The sequence below is a fragment of the Micromys minutus genome (assembly GCF_963924665.1).
Source record: "Micromys minutus genome assembly, chromosome: 31".
In the NCBI taxonomy this organism is placed as follows: Eukaryota; Metazoa; Chordata; class Mammalia; order Rodentia; family Muridae; genus Micromys; species Micromys minutus.
In genome coordinates, this window is record NC_137966.1 from 243,054 (window position 1) to 264,840 (window position 21,787).

The following is a 21,787-nucleotide window of genomic DNA, read 5'->3' on the forward strand; positions in this document are numbered from 1 at the left end:
AGCTGATATAAGCAGGGAAATCATTTGTCCTGAGACTAGAATTTCTAGTCGTAGTAGTCGTGGTAGTTGTAGTATCATTATCATTATCATCCTAATAATTACCTCCTGGTATTTATGAGGGATTGCTTCAGGATCTACTATTGATACAAAAGTCTCTAGATGTTCCAGTACCTTATAGAAGTTGCTGTTAACCTACTTGCATACTTGAATATATCATAAATTGTCTCTATTATTTATAAAACTTAATACAAGGTGTAAATACCATATAATCTAGCTTCCTTTCTGTTACTATTGATAAAATACTCTTGATAAAAAGCAACTAAAATAATAAAGAGTTTTTTTTAATTTACAATGCTAGGTTAGGGATCTGTCACTATGAGGAAGTCACAGAGGTAAGAACTTGAGACCACTGCTCATGTCACATCTACAGTTAAGTATAGAAAAAGTACATGCTCTCTTCCTTGCTTACTTATGGTTAGCTCAATTCCTCTACTCAAACACAATTCAGGGAAAACTCCTATTTAGGGAATGACACTACCCACTGGAGGCTGGATCTTCTCACATCCAGTTAACTTAAGGCAATCTCCCATAGACATACCTACAGGCTGACCCACTGTAGACAATCTCTCATTGCAACATCAATTCTAAGTTGTATCAAGTTGGTTGACTAAAACCAAACATCACATTGTAAACAGTTGATTTTCTGTATATAGAGGATAGTAACAAGATCTTACAATACAGATACAGCATTTTAAAAAAATATTTCCCACCTAACATTGCAGGAATTAATTGGATATAGACGTCTTCAGATACACAGGGCCAAACGAACGTTTCTATGTGTATATATTTCACAGTCCTTTATGACTTTCAGTAGTAATGCTCTACAAAACACTATAAAATTTGAATTAAAAAATAATGAGTCATTGTCCATAGAGAAAAATCAGAATTCCTGTAAGCCTCTTGCCACAGTGTTTTTATCAGCAGAGAATGTTGTTTGATCTCCATTTCTGTCTAAAGATAGATAATTTTGGATGATTCATTGAGATTAAATGAGGGTCAACAGCACCATGACTTCTGTTGGAAAGAAGTGTTTTTATACATATCTATCATGGCTTTCCTGCAGGTAGAGCACTATATAGCACAGTGGTTCTCAACCTGTGGGTCATAATTCCTTTGAGATTAAATGACCTTTTTCATGGGGTCACCTAAGATCATCAGGAAGCCTAGGTATTTACATCATAATTCATAACAGTATCAAAATTACAGGTATGGAGTAGCAACAAAAATAATGTACGTGTTCGGTATGGAATATTATACATACAGACATCTGTGGCAGATTTTCTTAATCAGGACATCAGAGTAGGTGAGCCGTGACACCATTTTGGTGATATGTGATTCGCACTGTATGTGAGGTAGAACATGAAGCCAGGATTCCTCTGACATCACAGTGCTATGTGAAAGTCATTGCTTGCATATTTCATATCCCTGCAAAAATGTGACAGTTCCTAGTGCATACGTCCTATTGTAAATACAGTCGAGATAGGATTAAAGCCTTTGCTGCAGGGCTAAATGGGGATCTACGTGACACTTCCTGTGGCCTTCAGCAAGACAGAGAGAGCATAACAGCTGCACAGTTCTTGCAGGGACTCAGAGGAGGATTGCTTATGAGGCCCAGGTGCATGGACTATGAGGTGAGTGCGAAGTTCTGTGTCCCCCCAGGTGGTGACAGGCTCAGGGCTGGACAGCCAGAAGTCGGATGAAGAGTACCGGGAGCTATTTGACCTGGCCCTGCGAGGCCTGCAGCTTCTATCCAAGTGGAGTGCCCATGTCATGGAAGTGGTTAGTATCCTGAGGTGGCAGGCCTCACACTGACCTGATTCATAGAGCATCCATGACCTCTGCCTCTAGTTTGTATTTTGTCTTTCAACATAAAAATATACCACACTACTTATCCAATTGAAATATACATCGAGCATATTTACAGAATTGTATGACCTTAGATTAAGAATATCTTCTCACTTAAAAAGACAAACTAACACAAAACCATATCTGGGACCCAGCACCAATATTTGTTGGTTCCCAACCTCTTGTAACCCCATCACAGCAGATCATATGCCTCCGGCTTCTGTGACACCCACACCCATGCACATCCCCACAGACATATAGACATATAAACATATAAACAACATTAAAATTAAATCTTAAAACATATTTTTAAAAACTCACATCTATCACCCTGACCATCCAGCCTTCGATATTCTGTCTCTTTGTTTCCCTGTTTTAGAGATTCATCATATATAGATCCGTAGAGCACCTGTTGTGTTTTGTGTCTCGAGTTGTTTACATTGTGTTTTCTGGGTTCATCCCCAGCCTGCACAAGTCAGTATGTTCACTCCCACAACCCATTATTATTGCTAGACCATTTTGTTTACCATTCCTCAGTTGATGGGCATTGGCTGATTCTTCTCTCCCCAGTACTCTTGGAAGCTGGTTCACCCCACAGACAAGTTCTGCAACAAGGACTGCCCAGGCACCGCAGAAGAGTATGAGAGAGCCACGCGCTACAATTACACCAGCGAGGAGAAGTTTGCCTTTGTGGAGGTGGGTGTGCGGATGCCCTACTCTCCCCACCTACTCCTGGACTGCTGCTTTCTGTGGCTCCTGGTTGGTTGTGATCCCACAAGTCTGTTCTCATTTTAACTTGATGCCCATTATCTAATTTTTATCCCTTCCAGATTGTTCTCTGTCAAAAGCTACTAGGAAATAATGAGGGATTGAGGTAATTTAAGATGCCAACATAGACTATGGAGGCCTCCTGAGGCCCCACCCCTAGCAGAGAACAGTTACTAGTTCCTGGAGTAGTAAGACTGGCTTTTCTTTAGGAGTGTGGCTATTGGTTGGTTCCCCATGCCCCAGTGGTTGACTCCATGTGCATGGGTGTATGGGTAGCACTGATTGTACTGAGTTAAACCATAATAAATAGTGAACAAATAAATGTTTATGAAAAGAAGATATAAAATTGGAAGGGAGGTCCTGAGGGAGGCTGGAGGGAGAGGGAGTGAGGATAAATACAATCAAGATATGTGTCTTAGGGTTTCTGATGCTGCGATGAAACACCATGACCAAAAAGCAAGTAAGGAAGAAATGGGTTTATTTGGCTTACACTTTCACATTGCTGTTTATTAATAAAGGAAGTCAGGGCAGGAACTCAAACAGGGCAGGAACCTGGAGGCAGGAGCTGATACAGAAGCCATGGAGGGGTGGTGTTGCTTACTGGCTTGCTTCCCCCTGGTTTGCTCAGTCTGTTTCCTTATAGAACTCAGGACCCCCAGCCCAGGGATGCACCCCCCATAACAGGCTGGGCCCTCCCATATCAGTCTCTCACTGAGAAAAGATCTACAGCTGGATTGCATGGAGGCATTTTCTCAACTGAGGCTCCTTCCTCTCTAATGATTCTAGTTTGTGTCAAGTTGACATGAAACCAGCCAGTACAACCAATACATAGTGTATGACATTTTCTAAGAATAAATTAAAATTTTAAAAAGTATATGATGAGGGCTGAGAAGATGGCTTAGTGGGTGAGGGCACTGGCTCCACAACCTTGGGGGACCTACCCAGAACCTAGTCACAAAGCAGATCAATGATCCCACTAAAGGATAGCTGGACTAAACACTCAATTCCCTTGCATTTTTTGTTGGTGGTGGTTTTGTCGACATAGAGTCTCATTAAGTTGCCCTTGCACTCACTTGATAATCAAGGCAGGTCTTAGGACTACAGACTTGTTCTGTCAAGCCTGGCTGAGTTTTAGCTTTTTCCTGGAGTACTCACACCATAGATGTTCCTTCAGTAGCCATACAAAGGAGAATTTCACACAATCTTCAAGTCTCCCTGAGAGTTTCATTGTTCTGTGTCCTCTTGGGCCTTGGCAGTGGCTGTCTTACGAAGGATCTTGGTCATTCTAATGGTCATACAGGTGACTATCATTAACCCTCTTATTCTCTTTTCCCACAATCTAATGATACCGAGTATTTTTTTATGCTTTTTGTTGGCTGTTCTTCTATCAGTCTGTTGAAAGTATTTTGTCGAAGTCTTTGCTCATTTTTAAAGGCTGTATTCTGCCTTCACATTACTAAATTGTGAGAACTCTTTCCATAACCTCACCACAAAACTCTCACCATGTATGCAATAGAAGTAGCTTCTCGACTTGGTAACTTTGCCTCTGTTTTTTTCCCTTGACAGTACTTTTTGAAAAGCACTAGTTTTCTATTTTTCCAGAGTCCAATTTATTCATCTTATTATTTTACAGTATGCAAATGAGGATTCTAGCTCAGAAATCTTTACATAGTCTCAAGTTGTAAAGACTTTTCCCTCTCTGATCCTATACCCTTTCCCACTCTGTGTTTAGAATTATTCTGAGCCCTTCTTTATTTGTCTCAGTGTCTTAACTATGGGTTTGTCTGTGTGAGAGGCTGTGCACACGAGTATCTTAGGAGGCCAGAGTCATCAAAGGGCCTTGGACAATGGTAAGCTCCCAGCATGGGTGTTGGGAATTGAACTTGGGTCTGCAAAAGCAATTAGTGCTTTTACTGCTGTACCAGCTCCCCACTCCCTGTCTGGATGCTTTTGAATTTCACTTCTGGCCAGGAGCCCAGCTCTTTGAATGTCTCTCTCATTAGCTTTTACTTTACTTACTACGGCCAAACATTCTACTTTTTGGCTTCTGGGGATGTCTTCACCTTCTGACAAGGTTTCTCACCCTAGTTGCTACTGTGGTGCTTGTTTATTTGTTTGTTTGTTTTGTTCTATTTCTTTACTGTTTTACAGGAACAAGCCTCATGTGTAAGCTTCAGACTGGTGCATGCAGTCAGGCACATCACTGTGTGGGTATGAGAGAGTGTGGCCACTGTGTGAAGGCTGATTTATCATGTCCCCAGTTTGCCATGCATGTCCCCTCTGTGTCCTCACAAGGCAGTGTGTTACAACTCGAGACTGACTGGTAATACAGGTTTACTGCTGGTAAAGATGGATTAATAGACTGTGTCTCCTACCTAAGCCCATCATTGCTATCCCCACTATACTGGGTTCAGTATACCCACCAGTCTTGAGTGTACCATGGCACAAGCCCCACTTCCCTCCTCTGCACATGGAGAAGCAAAAGTGTCCTCAGGACAGCTTCAGGAGAAGATTCCAGTTTGGGGCTCAGGCAGCTATTGATCACATGGGGGTTGAAACATTGATCTGAGTTAGTCTATTTTATGTCAGTGTTTGTAGAGAGATCTCCAGAAAGCACAGGAATGCCACCCAGAACGTGGTCCACGCACCAGCAGTGATTTGTCATCAGTCATCAGTGAGATTAGAGCATGGATCAAGATGACAATGACCTGCTTCATGAAGCACAGCCATGCTTTTGTGGCAGGATACTAGTATCATTTTCTGAGTATCACTTATTTCTGGTTGACACATGATGGCTATAAATACCCCTGAGGTCCACTGTGACATGTCATTGCTTTGGATGTGGTACATAAAGGTTGGATCGGCTCATCCACATTTCTATCACTTTGAGTTATTATTGCTGTTAGCATTCAGAATCCTCTCTGAGTGACTATTTTGGAATATGCAGTAGCTATGTGTGCAGTGTATCTTCCCCACTGGGACACAGTACAGGAAATTGTCACTCCTATCCAACTGCACATGAACCATCCCATCCCTGTTACTGCTGTATCCTTCCAGGTTTCCTCTTGTGTGTGTGTGTGTGTGTGTGTGTGTGTGTGTGTGTTTATATGTGTGTATGTGTCTCTGTGTCTCTGTGTGTGTGGTGTGATATATTCATGTGCCTATGGAGGCCAGAGCTCAACTTCACGTATCATTTCTTAGGAGCTGTCCACTTGGGTGTTTTTCCCCAATTAAACTAGGGTACCTAGGCATTGAGTCCCAAGAATCCAACTTGCTCTGTCTCCCAGAACTGAACTACAAGCACACCACCATGCTCAGCTTTTTTCTGTGGTTTAGGAGTTTGAACTTGGGTCTCATATTTGCAGCACAAACACTTCACCAACTGAGCCATCTCTCCCGTCACCCCTCCCTTTCTTTTTTTATTCTAAGCTTTGTAATACACCTTATAAGATATGATGAATGTCCTCTAATTCCATCCATGGAATGTTGCTGCATATGGAAAATTTCTTCTTCCTGGCTGCATTTACCATGGTTTGTCACCCCACTCACCATCAAGGTCCACCTTGGTAGATTCTCTCCTGGCTGTTGTGGCTAGTGGTCCAGTTAACATTGGGTTCATGTGTTTCTTCAGCATAGTGGTTTCATTGCCCTCAGTTACACCCAGAAGTAAGATGGCTGAATCATGTGTGAATCTATCCTAGCATCTCAGGAAACACCATCCTGTGTCCACATGGCAGTAATTGACATGGCTACCCACAATGCCTTGGAGTTCCCCTTTAACATGACTACTGATGTGAGACTAGAGCTCTGGTCTGTGTGATTTTAGCACCATTTTTTACCTGGTAGTTTTAGAGGCACTGGCCTCATTCTCTGGGGTATCTTCAGCACCCTCTCCCAGCAACATGGAGAAGCATAGTGAGCAGATGGCTTGCTAAGTGACAGCTAGGCTAACGCTTGCCCTGTGCCCATCAGGTGATTGCCATGATCAAGGGTTTGCAGGTGCTCATGGGGAGGATGGAGAGTGTCTTCAACCAGGCCATCCGCAACACTATCTATGCAGCCCTGCAGGATTTTGCCCAGGTGACACTTCGGGAGCCGTTGCGACAAGCAGTTCGAAAGAAAAAGAATGTCCTTATCAGGTGAGTCTTTGGCATCACTTGGGACACTGCAGGACTGATTATAGGGCTAGAGGAAGATTGTAAAATGGGGTCATTGTATCCATAGCCACGGGAAGATGGAATGAGATAGTCCACATGCAGACTTTAGCACACACCATGTGTAGCAAGTAGGCTATGAATATAAACGGTTGTTAAAACTTTATTCTTGAAGTTAGTAATGCTAATGAGATGTTGCTATAGCTCCTTCCTACTCTCCCCACCCCCAAGTCCTGTCCTCTTGTACCCTACATGACTCAAAGCTGAGTTCTTTGGTAGTCAATGGCCACCAAAGCCATGGCATCCACTTGTTAAAAGCATCTTAACAGTGTTTTAGCTTCCCTGAGTGGGTCCAGGAATGAATGCATCACAAACACTCAGCACTGTACTGCAGGAGGTACTGACACCCTGTTGGGTCTGGAAACAGCCTTGCAGACACCTGAGCCAACTCCCTGTTCTTCTTTCCCCAGTGTTCTGCAGGCAATTCGAAAGACCATCTGTGACTGGGAGGGAGGTCGAGAGCCCCCCAATGACCCATGCTTAAGAGGAGAGAAGGACCCCAAAGGTGGCTTTGACATCAAGGTGCCTCGCCGTGCTGTGGGACCGTCCAGCACACAGGTGAGCGGTTCCCAGGCAGCCTGGCTCCTCTGACTCCAGGCCAGTCGGACCATGGAAGGGCAACATGCTTAACTGTGGGGTTAGTGGGATAGGGATCCTTGTGAGGAAGGGCAGGACTTAAGCAGCTGCTCTGGGCTTTTTCCTGATGTTTTGTTTTGATATTTAAAAAAAGGAAAACCACTGGCCTAAGATTCAGGAGACCTGGGTTCTAGTCCTAGACACCTGTGTGACCTTGGGCATGTTACACAATCTCTCTGTGCCTCAGTTGTCTAGTCTGACCAGAGGTGGTAGCAACATGTCCACCTACTCAGCTCTCTTGTAGCCCTGTAAAGCTCACATATTACAGTGCAGGAGAGATCTGACATGGAGTCCACATGCATCACTCTGTGTATTATAAAAACACCAGCCCCTACAGGAAACTTACAAGTTCTGCCCCGACCTGCTGTATGTTCCCAGGCAAGAACCTTAACCTTTCTCTCAGCTCTGATTATCATCTAAAAACAAAACTTTGGATGAGATTTTTACCAACATTTAATTTTTCTAATTTTTTCCATCCCTCTTCCAAAGACAGCCCACAAGCTTGGCAAACCTCCTCCCCTTAGAGAAAATCTCGTTGTCAGAAACACTCTGGGTTCCCAGCCAGAGCGCCTGCCGTAAGATGTTGTCCTTGTTTATCCAGAGCAGTCTTAAAATTACGTGGGGGGGGGGGGGGGAAGAGTGGACCATGAAGTTAAGTTCTCACTGCTGGTGTAGGAAAAGGTCTACTTTCTGTGGTGTTTGAAAGCAGATGAGTCTGTACTATAACCCCCAGGATCTTGCAGGCTCCAGAAACCCCAAGCTGGAAGCTCCTCTTTACAGGGCCTTTCAAGCCTGTCTCTGCTCTGAAGTGGGCCATCTGAGGCCCGTTCTTACCCATCCTTCTGTGTGTGTCCGTGTCTGGGCAGGGCTGGGGCTGAGCAGGCTGTTGAGTGTTTGGCAGGGTTATTGTTTATCTCTGCAGCCTCCGACGACCAATCTGCACAGACTGTCTTCTGCTTGTGAGATATTCTAGAGAAGCCTCCATAGACAGCTCTGAAACATTTGAGAGTCAGAGAGCTTCCTAACTCGGAGTGCCCTAATGTGGCTGAATGGCTCTCATGCATTTTGCTAAGTTCTGAGAGGTTGATGAAGACAAGGTCTGGGAGGAGCTAGGATAAAAGGATTGGGAGTTTGGGGGGTTGGGGTGTGTGTGTGCTATAGACAGAAGAGAGAGAGCATCTTGTGGACAATTTGAGAACTGCAGGTTGGTCTCCAAAAGCTAAGGTTGATTGCAAAGACATATTTAGTTGACTCCTAGACAGCCTCAGAGCTGGAAGAGTACGGAGAGGTAAACTCATCTCTTCCCCTATCACAGATGGAGAAACTGAGGTCCAGAAAGGGGAAGTGACTTGTCCAAGTCACAGGAGGAGTACCAAGTAGAGGTGGGACAAGAACCCAGGTCTCCTGATGCCCACCCCAGGGCTCCATCACAGCCTTCAGACGTAGTAAATGTAGGCATCTCAAAGAGTTGGGCAGAAGGCTGTTCTGGTGGATTAAATGTTGAATTAATAAGGTTGGCTAAAGAATTGACACTGTTCTGATTGAACCCACTTTGCTAATAGTCAGAACTAGATGTGATCCAGTCACCATAGTCCTCTTTCTTTGGGGACTCCAAGGCTATCATTAGCACTGTTCTTTGGTAGTCAGAGGGAGACAGGCCTACTGTCAGGTTCATAGAGGGAGGAAATTAGCAACAGTGGTCATCCCTTACCCCTACAGAGGGGACCCTTTGTAGGGTACCATGGCATGCTGACCTGTGACTGCCAGGCCCACGGTGGGTAAGATGCTAGGCCCATCCAGAAGCAGCAGAGTGTAGCATGGTTGTTGGGAGGTCGGAGTGTGTCACGTGTGGCCCCTGCAGTTGTGGTGGCTTTCCCACTGTATACAATACCTCTTGCTTTTCTCTCTCTCTCTTTCTCTCTCTCCCTCCTCCCTGTCTCTCCTACCCTCCCACTCCCTCTTCCTTCTCTCCTATCTATGTCTTAGGCCTGCCAGTGGTCCCCGAGGGCTTTGTTTCACCCCACTGGTGGCACACAGGGCCGAAGAGGCTGCCGATCCCTGGTATAACACCGCCTGGCTGGGTTGGTTTGGGTGCCTTCTGCGGGAGGCAACAGGAACAAACTAGACTGGCTCCTCAAGGCCATTTCCGGCCCTCAGATTCAAAGATAAATGGTGTGGAAAAAAAAACTAGAATAGCAGAAAGAACAACCCTACTGCACTTGGGCCCTTTGCATGTAGGGCACTCTGTAAGCAGGCGTTAAGTGTCTAATAGCTTCCTATGTAAGTATGGATTCCTACCCAGAATCTCTGGAAGGCTGTGCAATACATTCTAGGCCACCAGAGGGCACCAGCATTCACTGACAGATTCAAAATACAAGGTGGTTGGGGGGCACCTGTTTTGAGCTTTGTCTATTGCATAACTCTTCCCAATGTTAGAGCTGAAAGAGATTGGGTTGAGAACTTATCTGGTCTAATTCTTCCTGTGAGAAAAGGCAACTGGAGCCCAGAGTGGAAGCTTTGTTGTCTAAGGTCACACAGCAAGTCAACGGCAGTGCCTGGCTTTGAACCTGGCTCTTTTGATTCCTGGTTCAGTGCCCCATCCATGCTGTTACCATGGTCATCTGGGAGATCAGAGAGTGACATGGATGCCCATACCCCTGGCTAAGCAGGGCAGGCAGAAACCTTAACTACCTGCCATTGTCAGCTCACCTAGGGGTGCCGTGGGGCCTAGGCAGAAAGCTCTGCAAAGCTGGTCTCACAGGAGACAAGGGTGGGTGGTAATCTCAGTGATGAAATGTTTGCCTGGCATGGGCTGGGTCCCAGAACAGCAGAGAAAGAGAGAAGAGGTTTTTGTAGTTCCAAAGTCACTTCTCTGCCTAAATTAGTGCTTCCTTAAGACAGTTCACTTTACTAGAAACACACACACACACACACACACACACACACACACACAAGCAAGGTAGGAAGGGAAGGGAAGTTCTCCCTTGGTGTGGCGGGCCACACTGACTCTTCCCCCTTTCTTTTCAAGCTGTACATGGTGCGCACCATGCTTGAGTCACTCATCGCAGACAAGAGTGGCTCCAAGAAGACACTCAGAAGCAGCCTGGATGGCCCTATTGTCCTTGCCATCGAGGACTTCCACAAGCAGTCTTTCTTCTTCACACACCTGCTCAACATCAGCGGTGAGCCTCGGGGCCTTCAGCTGCGGGAGAGAAGACAGGGTATCCACCTCCCAGGGCAGTGAGTTCGATCTGGATGAAAGCAGTAGAAAAATGGAATCAGGAACTACAGGGGGCTTACCTTTTGCTCCCAGGGGCAAAAGAATTATTTAAAAGCATAAGGAAGGAAGGAAGGAAGGAAAGAAAGAAAGGAAAGAAAGAAGAAAAGAAGACCTTTTTGTCACCTTGAAGAGGCGGGAAAGGCCAGACTTTGGTTTTTTTTTTTCTTGTTTGTTTGTTTAAAGATTTATTTATTTATTTATTTTATGAGTATATTGTGGCTGTCTTCAGACACACCAGAAGAGGGCATTGGATCTCATTACAGATGGTTGTGAGCCACCATGTGGTTGCTGGGATTTGAACTTAGGACATCTAGAAGAGCAGTCAGTGCTTTTAACCACTGAGCCATCTCTCCAGCTCCAGGCCAGACTCTTTTGCACTCATTCTGACCCAAATGAATTTGTCTCATAGACATTCATTGCTAGGTAGGAGGGGGAAATGACACCAGGGATTCACTGGATCAGACTTTTGCTGGTAAGCAGCAGCTATGAACTCTGTAGAACTGTCTTAGAGGGTTTCCATTGCTGTGAGGAGGCACCATGACCACGGCAATTCTTATAAAGGGCAACATTTAATTGGGGCAGGCTTACAGTTCAGAGGTCTAGTCCATTATTGTCAAGGCAGGAAGCATGCTGTCATGAAAGCAGACATGGGGCTGCAGAAGAGGCTGAGAGTTCTAAACCTGGATCCTCTGGTAGCAGGAGGAGGCATTGCCACACTGGGCCTGGCTTGAACATCTGAGACCTCAAACTTGCCCCTCAGAGACACACTTCCTCCAACAAGACCACACTTCCCACTAGTGCCAGTCCCTATGAGCCTATAGGGCTCCTTCCTTCTGTCCTTCCTTCCTTCCTTCCTTCCTTCCTTTCTTTCTTTCTTCCTCTTCCCACCTCCCCCCTCACCCAGATACTTTCCTCCTCCACTTCCCTTCAGAAGAGCAGGCCTCCCAGGGAATCTCAACTAAAGATGACATAACAAGCTACAATAAGACTAGGCACATCCCCTCATATAATATCAAAGCCACCCAATAGAAGGAAAGGGGCCCCCAAACAAAGCAAAAGGGATTAAAGGCAGCCTCTGCTCCCACTTTTTGGAGTCCCACTAGAACTCCAAACTATAACGTATATACAAAGGATCTAGATCAGACCTATATAGATAAGCTCCCTTATTATTGGTTCAGTCTCTGAGCCTCTGTGAGCCCTGGTTAGTTGATTCTGTGGGCTGTGTTTTTATGGTATCCTAGTCCTTCCTCTTCCTCTTCTACAGGATCTCCCAAGTCTGCCTAATGTTTAGCTATGGGTCTCTGCATCTATTCTTATCAGTTTCTGGGTGTAGTCTCTCTGATGAGAGCTATTTTAGGCTCTGATCCAAGAATATAGCAGAATATCATTATTTTGTTGACTTTTTTCCCCCGTCATGTTTAGTTTTATCCTGGGTCTCTAGGCTATACAGCCTCTGGTTTCTGGCCCTCCAAGCAGTGTTAGGTGTGGGCTCTCTCCTGTGACATGGGTCTTAAGTTGAATGAGTCATTTGTTGGCCACACCCACAAGTTCTGTACCACCTTTACCCACCATCTTGCAGGCAGGACAAATTGTAGGACTAAGGTTCTGTGGCTGGGTTGGTGTCCTAGTCCTTCAGCTGTATCCCCCATTACTAGGAGTCTTTGCTAGGGTCACCCTTGTAGATTCCAAGAAGTTTCCATTGCACTAGATCTCTGTTGCCCCTCCAAAATGACCCTCCCCCAGTTCCAGTCATCTCTCCCAATACTTTTCTCTTTCTATCCCCCCATCTGACCTCTCTTGTTCTCATCCCCACTCACCCCCAGTTCACCCATGAAATCTATTCTAGTTCCATCTCCCAGGGAGATTCTTGCATCTCTCTGTTTCCTGAGCCCTCCTTGTTATGTAGCCTCTCTGGGCCTCTGGATCATAGCATGATTATCCTTTACGTTATAGCTATCATCCACTTATAAGTGGGAACATAACATGTTTTTCTTTCTGAATATGGTTCACCTCACTCATCATGAGTTTTTTCTAGTTCCATCCATTTGCCTAAAAATTTCATAATGTCACATTTTTTAGTATAGAATAGAGTTTATTCAGGTCATGGGGAGGGGAGTTAAGAGGATAGTAGTGGGGAGAGAGAGAAGAAGAAGAAGAAAAGTAGAGGCTGGCCATGAGCACGTAGAGGGGGAGAAGGGAATGGGGAGAGGAGGGGCAAGGAGGGGGGAGAGCAAGGGACCAAGAGAGCAAGCACGGTGTCATTTTTAACAACTGAGTAATATTCTATTGTATAAAAATTCTATTATATCCATTGTACCACATTCTTTATCTATTCTTGAGTTGAGGGTTTATCCATTCTAGGTTGTTTCCAATTTCTATTAGGAATAAAGCTGCTATGAACATAATTGAGCAAGTGTCCTGGTGGTAGGATAGAGAGTCCTTTAGGTATAGCCCAAGAGTGGTGTAGCTGGACCTTGAGGTAGATCAATTCCCACTTTTCTGAGAAACTGCCATATTGATTTCAAAAATGGCTGTACAAGTTTGCACCCCCATCAGCAGTAAAGGAGTGTTCACCTTGCTCTACATCTTTGTTGGCAGGAGCTCTCACCTGTTTTTTTTTTTTTTTTTTTTTTTTGATTTTAGCCATTCTGGCAGGTATGAGATGGAGCCCATTTTCATTTAGACTACCACAGGTGCCCATTACTCCTAGCAGGGGAAGCTTCCAGGCTGCACCTCAGTCTCCTGCCCTCCTCTTCTCTCAGAGGTTTTTATAGAACAGGACAAAGAGAAATAGAAACCCAGTGACATGGGAGTCTCAGTGTACCTGTAAAAAAAAAAAAAAAAAAAAAAAAAAAAAACAAAAAAACAAAAAACAAAAATCAACAAAACACAGTCTAGGCATCCCTGTTAGAGAATGACCTAAGTTGGGCTTTCTAGACCTCCCAACAGTAAGGGAGACAGAATTACCACACACAAGAGAAGAGGCAGCCATACTTTTTTTGAAAGTGAGCATTGGTAAGTGTGTTCTAAAAACACTGTATACAAATCACACTTCTTTAGAGTAGCTCTGTAGGGATTTAGTAGAAACAGTAGAATGGCAAATAGTCTAAAAATAACCACCCTTACCACATAACTTGCCCTGTCTCAGAAGCTGACAGATACCATTTGCCATAGACGGTACTAAGCTGGCTTCATGCACAAGACAGAAAGATCACGGAAGAACTGTGTACCTGGTGACAGCCAGTAGACAGCAAACACTGATGTGTGAGCACTTTCTGTTAAGCCAAGGCTCTCCCTGTGCTTTCAGAAGCTCTTCAGCAGTGCTGTGACCTCTCCCAGCTCTGGTTCCGAGAATTCTTCCTGGAGTTGACCATGGGCCGGCGAATCCAGTTCCCAATTGAGATGTCCATGCCCTGGATTCTAACAGACCATATTCTGGAAACCAAAGAACCTTCCATGATGGAGTAAGAGACAGGATTGGGCCAACCAGGAAGTTCCCGGGGTGGAGTGGGAGGGTGGCTTGCTACTGAGCTCTTTGATTCACAGAAGAAACTACTGAGTAGAGATTAGGCAATGTACTCCACTCCAAGGTCATTTGTCTCAGCCCCACCTTCCCTTCATGTCTTTGTCCATCCTAAACAACCATGTTCAGAAAATCACCTTCTCTAAGAACCAAGAAGTATCCCCCTAAGCTAAAGGTTTTAGGCCAGGGGGTCTATCAGTATCATCAATTCTGATATCTGTGTGCAAATTGAAAAACAAGTCTTTCCTACATGGAGGCACAGGGAACACCGGAGGGAGGAAAGTTGTCTTCAACTCTAAGCCATCTGTCCCATCGCTCACCTCAGTTTCCAGCTACTGTAACTTGCCCTCCATGACTCTGTGTTTCTTCTCAGGTATGTCCTCTACCCCTTGGATCTGTACAACGACAGCGCCTACTATGCGCTCACCAAGTTCAAAAAGCAGTTCCTGTATGATGAGATCGAAGCTGAGGCAAGTGACATGCTTCCTCTCTATTCCTGCAGTTTCCTAAGATGATGGACTTATCCAATAATTAATTATCAAATGGGGGAGGAGGGTCAGTGACTCTTATCCAGAGAATCAATATTCATGATTGCTTTCACTGTCAAACATAATAGTGTTTAATGGCTTGCTCTGTTCTCTCCTCACCCCTAATCTGTGCTATACCATGAGGGACTTCAAGGACTTTCATGTACATATACACCTCAGCTTGCAAATGGTGCCATCTAACCACTCACAAGCTCCAGAAAATACCATGGGACCTCTGGAGGGGATGGGAATGTCTGGACAAGAATTCAGAGTTGGTTCTAGAAAGGGAACATGGGGTCTAAATGAAACTCCTACTTTGACCCCGTAGATTCCTTATCTCTAGAGGATACATCACGAAGTTCAGAGGCCCAGGCAGGAGGTCTGGGTATGAAGCCAGCACCATGGGTTGAAACCAACACTGTGCACAGCACCCACTGTGGGTTTTGCTCTATGTAATATAGTGGGTGTCAAATACAAGTACAGAAACTTTTAAATAAAGGGCTCATCTTACAAAGCTGAGGACTTAATAGGAAGCAATCAAAGATTGATCTCCTCCTCTGGCTTCATCACCTGCCTTGCTGTTGCCAGAGCCTGTTCTCTTTAAAGTCCCACATTGGCCCCTTTCTGCTCTGCTCATTGAAAGAAGATTTGACTCTGGCACTTGATGTTGGGTGTGACTTTGTCTTCCCACAGACTTCATAGTCTCCTATGAATATTGTAAAACACTGCGGGGCAAGACTTTGTACATTAAAAACCAGAGGGATTTAAGGAAAGCTAGAAGAAAGGGACTTTTCTATTTCTAAGAGCATTCCCAAAATTAACTCTACGGAGCAAGGAAAATCAAATACAAGGAGGAGACAAAGTCTTCAGGTTTGCAGGCTGCTAGGCATAGTCACAACATCAGAAGGCAGCCGTTCCTTTGTGTTCCCTGACCAAGCAGTGGGGAGCAATGAGGAGGCTGGTTTCTGGGCTCCTCTGAAGCCACTGAGGGCAAAGGGCCAACTTCAGTACCTGTGCATGGCCACAGGTGCTTCTTTGTTTTTACCCATTCTGTCAGGGCTGTTATGTTGCCCCAGAAAGCACTTCAGTGACCCCTGCCCTGGTACCCTCCCAACTGCCCATTTGGTGATTAATCCAAACAAGACCCACTGACCTTCTGCTTTTCCTCACCAGGTGAACCTGTGTTTTGATCAGTTTGTCTACAAGCTGGCCGACCAGATCTTTGCCTACTACAAAGCCATGGCTGGCAGGTAAGGGGAGCCTAGGTTTGAGCAGTGTCCTTTCTTCAGCCTCATACCTGGCTCTCTTGTTCAGTCCTGAAGTAAAAATCAAGCAATTTCCATGGGCTCAGGCACTGCGACATGTTGTAAAGAGGAACAGATGGATAGGATACAAATACACTACACTTCAGTAGAAGGGCAGAGAGTGACTTAAAATATGAAGGACATTCATGAAGGAAGACGGAGATTCTGGGAATAAATGTAGATAAGTCTGAGCTAGTCGAGACCATCTTAAGGAAACAGCATCTTGGGAGGTCATTAAAACAAAGTGAAGGGTAGGCCCAGAGTGTGCAGGCAACGGGAACTTCTTGCCTAAGCCTTGGTGTAGCAAGTAACAAAATTAATAGCTTGCCTGCCTGCATTAGGCTGGTGAGAAGCCTGAGTTACTATGGCAGTGGCCACTAGAGGGCGAGCTCTGTCACCTGGCACCATAAACACTTGATCCTGAGGAGGCATCCACCACAGCAAAATGGTTTCCAAAGCACAAGGCTTAACTTGATTTTTTTTTTCCTTTTAAACTTCACTTTTTAAAACTATAAATCTATAGAATGAGTATTTAAGGTGTGTTGCGTTGGAGATATGTCAGGTTTATAGACTTACCAGTATTTACTAAAAAATACTGATTTAACACCACCCCTTTCCTTCATCCTCAGCGAATTCCTGGGTTTTAAAAACCTACAGTGGTACCATTTGTGAAGGAAAATATGTTTATGTAGAAGTATTGTGGTTCTTTCTAGAAGTTGAGATGCATCAATCAACCATCCTAAAGGTCATTCACCTCCTCAGGTGCTTCTCCTCCCCACCCCCATGGAAGTGACTTCATTTGACTTTGACAAATTTGACACATTTCAAATAGGAGTTGGCATGTACTGTACATGAAATCTCATGAGCATGAGATCTTCAGTCATAAAAAGGATGGATCCTAACTGATAAACGGAAAGCACAAAGGCACATCTATTACTAAGTAGTCATAATAGGTGTGAGCAGATCAGATAGGAAGCAGTTACAACAGGGGAGGCAGCATTTCTAAGAGACTCTGGTCCCAAATATGCTGATACTTTCTGTGTAAACAAACTTGAACGTGTTACATCCTGGGAACTCTCTATACTTGGTTTATAAATTCTCCCCATCTTAGGACCTAGAAAGATGGTTCAGTGGTTAAGAGCTCTTAATGGTCTTCAGGACCTGAGTTCAATTCCCAGTATAGCTACATCAGGTAGCTCACAACCACCTGTAACTCCAGGGGATTTGATGCCCAGTTCTGGACTTCTCCCTCTCTCCCTCTCTCCCTCTCTCCCTCTCTCCCTCTCTCCCTCTCCCTCCCTTCCTCCCTCTCTCTCTCTCTCTCTCTCTCTCTCTCTCTCTCTCTCTCTCTCTCTCTCTCTCTCTCTCTCTCTCTCTCTCTCACACACACACACACACACTCACACACACATACATGTAAAGAGTTGGAGGTAAAAATTCATCTTTAAAAATATATATATCCCCAGCTGGGTTAGCTGCACACACCTTTAATTCCAGCACTCAGTAGCAGAAGCAGGCTTATGAGTTTGAAGCCAGCCTGGTCTACAGAGCTAGTTCCAAGACTACCAGGGCTGTTACACAGAGAAACCCTGTCTCAATAGATATACACACATGCATATCCCCATTTGAAAAATAGCCCTCAACAACTTTCCCTGCAAGATGGGTGCTCTTCAAAGGATGGAAATTGAGGGAAGCTGGGGAGTTCAGAGAGAGCACTGGAAGGGAGAGTAACCCAGGCTGATCCATCTGAGGTAAAACAATACCACAAGTCAGAGCCACCTGTGATGCCCTTGGTATTTAACAGTCATATTTTAATGAGGGAAACAGCTGACATTTTAATATATTTTATTTTATTCAACAAACTTAAGCCACCAAAATATCAGCATGGAAACACTGTAGATACTATTTAAAGAGATACCTCTGCTTTCTTCTAGGTAGCCTAAATCTAGTATGCACATGGCAGTGAATCTCAGTTTGGGCCTGCCTCCTTTGAAGCATTTAGTAGGCACCATAGTTGGTGGCTGCAACTTTGAACTGTGCTAGTTTAAATATCTCTTTCCCACTTAAAGTCTATAAATGTCTCGTAGTCCATCTAGACGTCCCAACTCTCTACAAGGGTTCTGTGGTCTCACAAGATCTGGCCTGTAGACTAATATGATGAACCTGACTTTGCAAAATCTTCTTTTCTGCACCCTGACTATCTTCTCTTTTGTCAAACAGACCACACTTATTGTATGTGTGAAAATCTTACTTTGGCCCTACTATTATCACTGAGTCTCTGTCCAAAGAACCACATACAAATACTTTTCATAATCCTAACTCCAAATGATCCTACATTGTTGTTTTCAAGTACTAGGGATACTCTATAGCCTATTTCTCAACGTGGAGGATAAAATTAGTTACACATGACTTATAAGACTGTTGTGACATTAAAAACAAGTGTATATGTATACCCTTATGGGCATGTGTGTACGTTCATGTACATAAATGTGTGTGTGTTTGTTCCTGTGCATGTAGTATGTATATATGATTCTCCTTGTATATGTATGTATGCATATGTATGTGTTGCCTGGTGAATGATAAAAACTATGTACATGTTTCCTACTGCAAACCATTTTTCCCTTGATTGTTCACATTTATCAGTCTCTCTTCATTGGAAAGTCTGTACCATAAGGACAGGAAGGACCTTGGCATCCTCAGTGCCTAGAATTTTCACTGGGCAGTACTAAGGATACACTCAAATGTTTTTTTGTTATAAATTAGGAAAAGAGTATCCACCCTGGGTTGCCCATCTCAAGAATTTAGAAATTCTATTTCACATATTGAGATTCTGCATCCAGAAAGAAGTTTGGGAAACCATGTCTAGAGTGACCTCAGTCCCGTTTGAGATATTTAAGGTCATGTGTTTTTGGGTGGACCCTGTGGCCTAGCATAGACATGGCTCATTTGCTACCATGTCTAATGCACCTCTACACGTTTCTCTCTTCCAGCGTCCTGTTGGACAAACGTTTTAGAGCTGAATGTAAGAACTATGGAGTGATTATTCCATACCCACCATCTAACCGCTATGAGACACTGCTAAAGCAGAGACATGTCCAGGTATGATGGGAGAAAGCCATGATGGGGAGGAGTGGGAAGAACAGATTCTATGGAGATAGTGTGGACTTTCACATGTGCCTGAAGTGTCTGTACCAGGCATAACAGCATCAGAATTGTACAGAGTACTGAGCATCTTTTGGAGGAAGTTTTAAACTTCCTGGTTTCTCTGCAGCCTGAGAAGCACTGAGCAGCACCATAGCCTACCACCCAGAAGTCACCTTTTTTCTCACCAGCACTATCACACAGAGACAGGTAAACTCACTCCTGAAGTAAATGAGAAGCGCTAAACCCCATTTAAATGAAGCACCTGATGATAAACCTGGGGTAGAAACTGTGCTGTAGAAAATTTTAGTCCCAATTCAGGCTTTCTATCCCTTGATCACTCAGTTCCCAAATAAAAGATAATCAACTTCTATTATTTACAATAAGCCTTAAACACTACAAGAGGTGGGTAGATATCTACCCTCTATGCTATCAGAATTTGCTTTTCTATTGATAACCCTGAGTTATTACTTACTGTTTTATTTGGGCTGCTCTTAACTCCAATTGGCCAGCCCTCAGGGCCATGTTTTCATGACTCACCCAACCCATGGTGGCTTATCTCCTCCCTTCTTCTCCCTCTTTGGTTCTCTCCCCCCAACCAGGTCACTACAAACCCACCTACCTCTAATCCCTCCAACAACTGACTTTAGTTAATTTTGTTTAACTAATAGTTTTAAATCAAGGAACAAGATTTGTACAACAAATGGTTGTAAACATGAAAAGTTGTTAAAAAGATTTTCGGATATAGAATTTAACATTGTAATCTATAGCAAACCTCACCAAAACGGGTTTGTTTTTATTTAGTGGTTTTCCTTAACATTTGGCCCAGGGGTAGGGAAGATAACCGCTGGGAACATGAACACATATTCTGATTTTAAAATGCTAATCTAAGCTAGAAAGGCATAGTGGGTATCACCACAGACCCTAAACCCTCCCTTCAGGTGGCTAGTAGCAGACCAGCCTATGTGCTGTTATATCTGTGCGGTTGTTGTGTGGTCCTTGGTCTCTGTGAAAGAGCAGAGCTGAAGCCATAGGATATTGAGATGAACAGGAAAGAATCTGTATTGAACTCTCTGGACATCCATTGCCAGTATCTAGTAACAAGAGAGAAAAAACAAGGCTCAGTAGACGAACATCAGAAGTTGCAGTGCAGCCAGAATTTGCCACAGGATCCCATTGTGGAACCTTAATTGGTTAGTAGGAAATTTACTAAGATACATAGTACCTAAGGATAATTATGTAGTGCATGACAAAGCATAGTGCACACAGCAGGTACTCAATAAGTGGCTATTGTTGTCCTCCTAGCGTCTGCAATAATACTCATGTAGATCCCAGTGGGAATTACCTTTAATAAGCCCTTCATATGCTTGCTTTTAAAATCACTCCCATGAAGGCATAAAGTAAGCCAACACTAAGGTGGCTACTGCTCCCTGGAGACTATGAACAGGAAGACATGGAAGGCTGAATCTAGGGTGTCAACAGAAGCATTTACCAGAGGTCAGAGCTTGCCCCAAGCCTCTTCCTACAGCCTGAATGAATTGTATTCTACCTCAGTGGGTTTTATGTAAATCAGTGGTTTTTAACCTCCCTAATGTTTCAACACTTTAGTATAGTTCCTCAGGTTATTGTGACTCCCAGCCATAAAATTATTTGTTGCTATTTTATAACTGTTTATATTTTATTTGCTGCTGTTATAAATCATAATATAAATACCTGATGCAACCTTTAGGAGGACATGACCCACAGGTTGAGAACCATATGTATAAAGCCTTCCAGTAGTGTAATATATAACCATCTCTAGGTTAGCCAGGCTCGTGGTGATGAGTGTTTCACTGTATTGAGTTCATTTCTCTCTTTCTCCCACAAGCGTGCATACCCATTTTACATACACCATATATACATATAATATTCCCAAAATAAAAGGTTAAATAGAATTACCACTGCCAAGAGATTTTGTGATGCTGTCTATATTCTACATACATACATTCCTTACCCCAGTAATGCTTTTTATAATTTTATTATAGTTTTCTACCAGTGCATTATATTTAGTTGTCATATTTGTATAGATAAGTAACTTCTACACCCCCTCTGTCATTCAGCTGTTAGGAAGATCAATTGACTTGAACAGACTCATCACCCAGCGGATTTCTGCTGCCATGTACAAATCCTTGGACCAGGCAATCAGCCGGTTTGAGAGTGAAGACCTGACCTCCATTGTGGTAAGAAATGGGATGCCTGTAGGCTCTCTGCTCTTGGATGCCTAGTTGGAAATAATTGTTAGCTTTTCTGGCCTAGTTCAAGAGAAGCAGGTGGTTTATTTCACACCTGACCAGAGTAGCTGGGTCAAAACATCTGGAATGGAATAGAAATGATTTTACCATTTCTTACTGACTGGCAGCCAGATGTGCAGAATGGAGGAGAGACTCTGGAAGGTCAGAGGTGGCTATCCTCCAGGTTGAGCTGTGTCCTTAGGATATGCAGAGTAGATC

At 44.0% G+C, this 21,787-nt stretch overlaps 1 protein-coding gene across 3 annotated transcripts in view; it reads left to right on the plus strand.

The window, feature by feature from the left end:
- The window catches only part of CYFIP2 (cytoplasmic FMR1 interacting protein 2), a gene marked incomplete at both ends in the record, with an annotated part of 95,106 nt that overhangs the window by 22,221 nt on the left and 51,098 nt on the right, over positions 1 to 21,787 (plus strand). For 2 of the 3 annotated variants that reach the window (XM_080942034.1, XM_080942035.1), the window contains 10 exons: positions 1,720 to 1,839; positions 2,476 to 2,601; positions 6,646 to 6,812; positions 7,298 to 7,445; positions 10,552 to 10,705; positions 14,111 to 14,267; positions 14,700 to 14,796; positions 16,027 to 16,103; positions 19,148 to 19,256; positions 21,398 to 21,517. In XM_080942034.1, coding sequence (XP_080798160.1) covers positions 1,720 to 1,839; positions 2,476 to 2,601; positions 6,646 to 6,812; positions 7,298 to 7,445; positions 10,552 to 10,705; positions 14,111 to 14,267; positions 14,700 to 14,796; positions 16,027 to 16,103; positions 19,148 to 19,256; positions 21,398 to 21,517 — 1,275 coding nt within the window. Of the gene's footprint in view, positions 1 to 1,719; positions 1,840 to 2,475; positions 2,602 to 6,645; positions 6,813 to 7,297; positions 7,446 to 9,509; positions 9,585 to 10,551; positions 10,706 to 14,110; positions 14,268 to 14,699; positions 14,797 to 16,026; positions 16,104 to 19,147; positions 19,257 to 21,397; positions 21,518 to 21,787 lie in introns of all 3 variants that reach the window. The other variant, XM_080942033.1, reaches the window with a different exon arrangement.